The 9,126-nt window shown below is 47.0% G+C and overlaps 1 protein-coding gene across 1 annotated transcript; it reads left to right on the forward strand.

The window, feature by feature from the left end:
• Positions 1-1,017: 1,017 nt before the first annotated feature.
• On the forward strand, positions 1,018-7,293 carry chst10 (carbohydrate sulfotransferase 10; the record flags this gene model as incomplete). Its single annotated transcript, XM_080720732.1, has 6 exons — positions 1,018-1,134; positions 1,769-1,881; positions 2,768-3,002; positions 3,830-3,935; positions 5,707-5,854; positions 6,880-7,293. The coding sequence occupies exons 1-6, from the start codon at positions 1,035-1,037 to the stop codon at positions 7,291-7,293; spliced, it is 1,116 nt and encodes a 371-aa protein (XP_080576858.1). The 5' UTR covers positions 1,018-1,034.
• Between the last annotated feature and the right edge of the window lie 1,833 nt (positions 7,294-9,126).

Consider the following 9,126-nt stretch of genomic DNA (forward strand, 5'->3'; position numbering starts at 1 on the left):
TTCAGGGTCTCCATGGCAGCAGGCTGATGTTCCTCACCATGTTTATGTTTCAGGGTGTCCATGGCAGCAGGCTGATGTTCCTCACCATGTTTATGTTTCAGGGTCTCCATGGCAGCAGGCTGATGTTCCTCATCATGTTTATGTTTCAGGGTCTCCATGGCAGCAGGCTGATGTTCCTCACCATGTTTATGTTTCAGGGTCTCCATGGCAGCAGGCTGATGTTCCTCATCATGTTTATGTTTCAGGGTGTCCATGGCAGCAGGCTGATGTTCCTCATCATGTTTATGTTTCAGGGTGTCCATGGCAGCAGGCTGATGTTCCTCATCATGTTTATGTTTCAGGGTCTCCATGGCAGCAGGCTGATGTTCCTCATCATGTTTATGTTTCAGGGTCTCCATGGCAGCAGGCTGATGTTCCTCACCATGTTTATGTTTCAGGGTCTCCATGGCAGCAGGCTGATGTTCCTCACCATGTTTATGTTTCAGGGTCTCCATGGCAGCAGGCTGATGTTCCTCATCATGTTTATGTTTCAGGGTGTCCATGGCAGCAGGCTGATGTTCCTCACCATGTTTATGTTTCAGGGTCTCCATGGCAGCAGGCTGATGTTCCTCATCATGTTTATGTTTCAGGGTGTCCATGGCAGCAGGCTGATGTTCCTCACCATGTTTATGTTTCAGGGTGTCCATGGCAGCAGGCTGATGTTCCTCACCATGTTTATGTTTCAGGGTGTCCATGGCAGCAGGCTGATGTTCCTCATCATGTTTATGTTTCAGGGTCTCCATGGCAGCAGGCTGATGTTCCTCACCATGTTTATGTTTCAGGGTGTCCATGGCAGCAGGCTGATGTTCCTCACCATGTTTATGTTTCAGGGTGTCCATGGCAGCAGGCTGATGTTCCTCACCATGTTTATGTTTCAGGGTCTCCATGGCAGCAGGCTGATGTTCCTCACCATGTTTATGTTTCAGGGTGTCCATGGCAGCAGGCTGATGTTCCTCACCATGTTTATGTTTCAGGGTCTCCATGGCAGCAGGCTGATGTTCCTCACCATGCGCCACCACTGGCTGCTGTTGGGGGCGTGTGGATGGGTGCTGCTCATCCTCATGTTCGCCAGCAGGTTCCTCAGAGCTGCAGACAGTAAGTCACATGACCCTCTGCATGTCACATGACAATGTAGCCTGACAACCAGGCCTGGAATTTCGCCGTTTTAGGGGCAAGGCCATTTGGCCTTTGGGGTTTAGGGCACAAAGGCCAAATGCCAGGGCAGGTAGGCCATCAAATAAAACAAGATTTTAGTCCGTTGAAATAATTTAAGGGTTAAGGATGTAGACTCAGCTGTGAAATAAATACATTTGTATTTTACAATCTGATCCATGCACCAATCAAAGATACTGAATTGGTTTTAACATGGGGACTCAACCAAAGACACTGGTGTCCACATGACAAGAAAGAGACACTGGTGTCTACATATTGACTAGACAGAGACGGAGGATAAAGTAGTACAGGTAGAAGTAGTAGTAATGCTGGGGCATTAAGGCCACTGTGGGCATGGGCATGCCATGTTTGAGGGGCACAAGGCCAAACTGAGGGGCAACGACGGCCATGGCCTTCATGGCCTCCCTGAAATTCCTGCCCTGCTGACGCATCGCAGCTTCGAGTCCCACTCCCGACCATCTTTGCTGCATGTCTCGCCCAATAAAGGCCAAAATATCTTTAAAGACAAAAGAAAAGGTGAGCTGTGTTCTTAAAAGGCGTCGTTGTTTCCTTGCAGACTATGGAGAGAAGACGGACGCCCACAGCTGGACAGAGGCAGGCGGTCAGGGAGCCCGGGGTCAGGGGTCAGATGATGTGGACGACAGGCCCGACCCCAAGCCTTCCCATGAGGTATGACATCATCAACCCATTTAAAACAGGGAAAGCACCTGTTTTCATTTCAGTTATGGCAGGGGTCTTCAACGTTGAGAGAGAGAGATGAAGCAGGGACCCCCACAACCTTTTCATAGATTCCATATAGTTTCATTGTCTGACAGCACAATCATCAGTGTATTTTGGATTCATGTCAATTTGTTTTCAATTTTTCAGATATTTAACCTCTTGAACCATCAATACTTAATAAACTTGACCTTTCACTCTGTACTTAGCTCGCTCTGACATCACTGTGATGTCAGGGGAACCCACTAACAGAATCCTTTTTATGCCCATATATGGAGTTCCCTGATGTCATCAATATTAAGCTCATATCTAACAGGACTTCATATGTGAATGCCCATATATGGAGGCCACATCGGCCACATACCACACTAAAAGAATCCATACATGGCAAAGTCAGATGGCCAAGACGGCCCATATCTGTGTGGCTGGTTCTACAGACAGGGATCTCCATGTATGGGCATAAAAGAGATTGTATGTAAGATGTCAGATGACTTTTACATAACAAATAACTGAGTAAGCATGTTTGGGGTCTCACAGCATATCTCCATATTATACAGTACATGGATCTCCATATATGGGTACCAGGGGTCTCCATATACAGTATGGGTAACTGGTCCAATATACATCACTGGCCAGATGGCCAAGACATGGCGCGGTCGCTTGTCACCCTGAGGTGTCTTACTAGTTCAACTTACTGTATATTGTGTGTGTTGTTAGTTTAACTTACTGTATATTGTGTGTGTGTTGTCAACTTAATTTACTGTGTGTGTGTGTGTGTGCGTGTGCGTGTGCGTGTGCGTGTGCGTGTGTGCGTGTGCGTGTCCGCGTGCGTGGTCAGCCTCCGCCCACGGCGCTGCCCACCCCCTCAGACTGGCAGTGGGTGACGGAGCGGAGGATGGAGCTGCTGTCGTCGGTGTGCCAGAGGAACGCCACCCTCAGGAACCTCACCCACGTCTCCGTCAGCCGCTTTGTGCTGGACCGTATCTTTGTGTCGGACAAGCACCGGATCCTCTTCTGCCAGACGCCCAAGGTGGGCAACACCCAGTGGAAGAAGGTCCTCATCGTGCTCAACGGTGAGTCGCGCTGCCTCACCCTTAATTAACTAGAGTCTAGAACAGGGGTATTCAACTAAATTGTCCAGGAGGCCACATTGACAGAAACCCAAGGGGCCGGGGGCCGCACAAACGTACCCCCCCCCCCCCCCCCAGCTAATGTACACTTGGAACAACGGCACGACCACATTTTCACTACATTTTCACAAACAACCACAATTTCATCTAACTACATTGCAAAGCAGAATACTTTTCAAGTAGAATACTTTTCATGTTATTATGCTTAATTTCTGTTCAACAAGTTGACAACTGTAAACATGCTTTCTTGGTAAAACCTAGTGCTAACTACATCACACTAGTGATGGCCAACCTGGCATTGATGTTGACCTTATTGACAGTGCACACACAATTGCCTTCTTTGATGCTTTAACGATGCTCAACGAGACACACACTCCACTCTGCTGCAGTGCTCTGACTGGAGTCACTTCACTTGAATATGATGGAATATTATTAGGGATTACTGTGATTATGGTAAAATGAAGCTCACGTTTCATATCGCGCAAACCATACCTATAATGTTCATTAGCCTCCACGAAAAAACAATTTTGGATATATATACTGTATATATATATATTTTTTCAAAATCTTTTTTTTTTTTCTAAATGGCTCCAGGGGCCACAAGGAAGGTCCCCGCGAGCCGCATTTGGCCCGCGGGCCGCCAGTTGAATACCCATGGTCTAGAGCTCTGTGCTGCAATTTACACGCTCGACCACAATATACTGTGAGTGTGTCTGTGAGTGTGTCCCGGACGCGCAAGTAATGACCACTGTACACTGCTGTGCCACCAGGAGAGTTCTCCACGGTGGAGGAGATTCCAGAGAACCTGGTCCACGACCACGACAAGAACGGCCTGCCTCGTCTGTCCTCCTTCAGCCCCCAGGACATCACTGAGAGGTACTGACTGGTACCCCACCCCACCTCACCCCACTCTATCCCCTCCTATCCCACCCTATCCCCATCCCACTCAGGACATCACTGAGAGGTACTGACTGGTACCCCATCCCACCTCACCCCACTCTATCCCCTCCTACCCCACCCTATCCCCATCCCACCCAGGACATCGCTGCAGGGTTCCCACGTCATGAAATTCCTGGAAATATTTTGAAATTAGAAAAATATTTTTCCAGTACTGGAAAAGTTTTGGAATTGATCAAGGGTCCCGTAAGGTCCTGAAAACAAATAGCTATGCATTGTCTTTGGTTATTGATTTTGTTAATACCTCTGAAATTACAAATTCAACATTGGCCAAATTGTCAAATATTAGAGGCAGATATTGTGAAAATAGCCGATCTACATGCTCACAACGCCTCGCGTTGCAAGGCGTTGTGAGCATGTAGTTCGGCTATTTTCACAATAAAACCGTGTTACACAAAATTCCTCATCCTCTTAGTGCTCGTCAGGGTGCTGGGTCCCCAGTTAAAATATGATTATGTCGGGGGTCACGGCCCGAAAAGGTTGAGAACCACTCTGGCATACACTGCCTGTCTTTGGGCATTTCACATAGGAGTAAGCGACTTGTTATTGAGCTGAATTATTGTTATATAGTCCTGGAAATTGGGTTAAATATTCTGGAAAGGTTTTGAAAATGAATTGGTAAAGATGTGTGGGAACCCTGTCACTGAGAGGTGTGGTACTGATACCCCATCCCATCCCACCCCACTCTATCCCCTCCTATCCCATCTCACCCTTTGACTACCATAGATACCAATCCCATTGATATGTGCTTAACCCTGTCTTGATTCCATCTAGTTGATAATGTACAGTGTATTGTAGGGCTGTCTTGGAGTGCTTCTTGGCTGTGGAATGGAGAGTCTTCACGTGCTCGTAGTACAGTACAGTACGTTGACCTGAAAACCGCTTATAACTCACCATGAAGATGATTGTTCTTAATGATCCTATTAATTCTATTATGTTATAAATCCAGATGAAGATGAATATTCCTAATCAAATCAAACGTATCTATCAAATCAGACTTTATTCATATAGAACGTTTACAAACGAAAACATGCCTGCCTGTAGATGATGTCACTGGTAGGCATTGAAGTGATTCTTTAATAATTGTAATACCTGAAAACTAATTTAAAATCCTGTTGATTATAATGATGATTCTTAATCCTATTGTCAGAGTTGTTGTAAAGCATTGGTTGAGAACCACTGCTGTATGCACCAATGACGCATTCTACTTACTAACTGAGCTTTAGCACCCATGCATTGGGTGCTAAAGCTCACAAAGACTAGGTATGGGACGCTATGAACAATTTCATATCACAATTATTGTGACAAAAGAAATCATGATTTACGATATTATCGCGATAATCAAAATCCATTATCTTGGGGCGGAACATTTGCCAAAAAATTGCAGAGTTGCAACGTATTGTGAGGGGGGAAAAAAGACTATCAAGTACCTTTTACCAATTATAGAGGGTTTAAATGGTACCGGATATGCAGCTCGGCAATAAAAGGTGAATTGATCCCAGTGCATGACGGAGGACGATCTCACAATTGATTAAATCTCCACGATTACGATTATCGTGAGTGTCCCATCCCTACTCACAACCCCTCCACTTTTTGAGCTTTAAACACCCATGCATTGATGGAGACTCACACAACCCATCTACTAACTGATGGAGACCAACAGGCCCTCTCTGTGTGTGTGTTCACACAGATTACACACCTACTTCAAGTTCTTCATCGTGCGGGACCCCTTCGAGCGCCTCATCTCCGCCTTCAAGGACAAGTTTGTGAAGAACCCGCGCTTTGAGCCCTGGTACAAGCACGACATCGCCCCCGCCATCATCCGCAAGTACCGCAAGGTCAGTGGAGCAAAGAAACTAAAACCACCCGTTTTCAACATTAAACTACGTGTCTGTCTGTAATGTATACCTTAGAGCAGGGGTCTTCAACAGGGGGTCCGGGACCCCTAGGGGGTTCTCAGAGTTACTACAAATCTTTGTAGGGCCCCTTTGTTTATCCTTTTTTAACGACTTGAACCCTAGTGTCCATATTCTGAGAACTTTAGCCAAAAATGGCAGATCTACAAGCTCACTGTGAGCTTGTACATATTTAACCACTTGAACCATCAAGTGGTTAAATATGTATCTGAACACACACTGACATGAATCCAAAATCTAAAATTAAACATTATGGAATCTATGAGGACTAGATTGTGGGGGTCCCTGCTTCATCTCTCTCTCGACTAAGGGGTCCTTGACCTGAAAACATTGAAGACCCCTGCCCCTGCTTTTGCCGTGGTCTGAAGACTCACCTTTTCAGACTCCACCTAAACCCTTAGCACTACTGAAAAATCAATGACCATACATGAATTTAGTTAGCATTTGTTTTGGTTTTTTAGAAACCTTTTTTTTTTCTTTACTGATTATATTGTGTTTTTTTTCTAGATAAGATATTCATTTGCATTTTGTTATATTGCTGTTGATGTACTGACATATTATCTTGTTTATTATTGTGATGTTTTTATCTGCTTATTGTAAGTCGCTTTGGATTAAAAGTGTCTGCTAAATGCCTAAACTGTAACTGTAACTCAGATCATAACGGGTTGGTAAAACCCGTTATTGGGCGGCCATAGCTGAATGGTTAGGGAGCCTGCCTGGGGAACCAGTTCCCCTGGTTGTCCCTGGTTCGATTCCCGGCCAGGATAGCAATGTCGATGTGTGTCCCTGAGCAAGACTCTTAACCCCTAATTGCTCACGCGTTCCTTGTGGGCTGCGAAGCAGCTGGGTTGGGCTGCAAATACTGAATTTCCCTCGCGGGAGGAGTAGGTAACTATTATTATATTATTAAAACGTGAATACATTTTTTTCTCCCCTCTCTGCACCAGGTGCATCGTGAGGGCTCCGGCTCCGGCTCGCCCCCCGGCCTTCGCTTCGAGGACTTCGTGCGCTACCTGGGCGACGCCCAGGAGGGGCGGCGGCGCATGGACCGGCAGTTCGGCGAGCACGTCATCCACTGGGTGACGTACGCCGAGCTGTGCGCGCCCTGCGCCATCCGCTACAGCGTGGTGGGCCACCACGAGACGCTGGAGCGCGACGCGCCCTACATCCTGCAGGCGGCGGGCATCCAGGGCCTGGTGTCGTACCCGGCCATCCCGCCGGGCATCACCCGCTACAACAGGACCAAGGTGGAGCGCTACTTCGCCGGCGTGGCGCGGCGGGACGTGCGGCGCCTGTACGCGCGCTACCGCGGCGACTTCGACCTGTTCGGCTACCCCAGCCCCGACTTCCTGCTGGACTGAACCCGGAACCGAACCGGAACCGAAACCCCAGGCCTAAGACGGATATATAGCAAGACACGCCATCTACGGTTTGCTTCCCGTATCGGCCGTGACGCAGGGAAGTGTTTCTCAAACTTTCACATTTCAAGGTCTTCTCCTTAACTCTGACAGTGTACAAATGAAACTAAATGGACGCGTTAGGGTCCATTTGGTTCCATTTGTACACTCTCAGAGTTACAGACCTGTATGGGTCAATTTAGACCCCATCTAAAGGAACCCACAGGGTCCCTGGAATCCACGTTGAGAAACGCTGACGCAGGTGGGCGCCTTTTTAGCAGGCGAGGAAGCAGGTTTGTAGTCTTATTCATTTCCAACGGGAGAGTGAACGTGAACTCGGTTTCTGAACCATTCTTTAGCCCCCACGGTCACTGACCTAAATGTCGAACACGATCGACACAAAGCCACACATTATTCCCAAAACGTTCCCACACTGAAATGGCTTTTCTTCAGAGACGCAAATCAGGAGAAAATCGACTTCAGCATCGACCTTTCTCTGTCCCAGTGACAAGCTCTCGCGGGATCTTATAGCACTGGTAGACACAGGACGTTGGAAAGATTTGCAGTGACCGTTTGTAGAATTTGTGTCCCATTTGGCCTCTAGTGGGCTACGATTGGGATGGTCTATCTTCCTAAAGTAAAGATCTTTGTCCGAGAGGAGGATAGGGTAGGGTAGGATAGATGGCTGTGGGGATCCGGGAACACGGAAGAAAAGGAAAGGAAACTGGATCTGACATTGTGGAGAGGGAATGTGTTCCATCACATTCTGGAACCGTTGTCCTGGGAAACTGGGGTTTTTATCTACACTTTGTCAGAGCTGCTTACGTGGACTTCACATCTGCTGTGAACCGCTGGTTCTCTAACTTCTTTTAATTTCAAGGACAACCATAATTGTGAGAGCGTGCAAACGGAACCAAATGGACCCGTATGGGTCCATTTGGTTCTGTTTGCGCGCTCTCACAGTTACAGACCTGTAAGGGTCCATTTGATTCCGTTTGTACACTATCAGAGTTACAGAGCTGTAAGGGTCCATTTGGTTCCATTTGTACACTCTCAGAGTTACAGAGCTGTAAGGGTCCATTTGGTTCCATTTGTACTCTCTCAGAGTTACAGAGCTGTAAGGGTCCATTTGGTTCCATTTGTACACTCTCAGAGTTACAGAGCTGTAAGGGTCCATTTGGTTCCATTTGTACACTATCAGAGTTACAGAGCTGTAAGGGTCCATTTGGTTCCATTTGTACACTCTCAGAGTTACAGAGCTGTAAGGGTCCATTTGGTTCCGTTTGTACACTCTCAGAGTTACAGACCTGTAAGGGTCCATTTGGTTCCGTTTGTACACTCTCAGAGTTACAGAGCTGTAAGGGTCCATTTGGTTCCATTTGTACACTCTCAGAGTTACAGAGCTGTAAGGGTCCATTTGGTTCCGTTTGTACACTATCAGAGTTACAGAGCTGTAAGGGTCCATTTGGTTCCATTTGTACACTCAGAGTTACAGAGCTGTAAGGGTCCATTTGGTTCCATTTGTACACTATCAGAGTTACAGAGCTGTAAGGGTCCATTTGGTTCCATTTGTACACTCTCAGAGTTACAGAGCTGTAAGGGTCCATTTGGTTCCGTTTGTACACTCTCAGAGTTACAGACCTGTAAGGGTCCATTTGGTTCCGTTTGTACACTCTCAGAGTTACAGAGCTGTAAGGGTCCATTTGGTTCCATTTGTACACTCTCAGAGTTACAGACCTGTAAGGGTCCATTTGGTTCCGTTTGTACACTCTCAGAGTTACAGACCTGTAAGGGTCC

This window comes from Nannobrachium achirus, assembly GCF_963921795.1.
Source record: "Nannobrachium achirus genome assembly, chromosome: 24".
NCBI lineage: Eukaryota > Metazoa > Chordata > Actinopteri > Myctophiformes > Myctophidae > Nannobrachium > Nannobrachium achirus.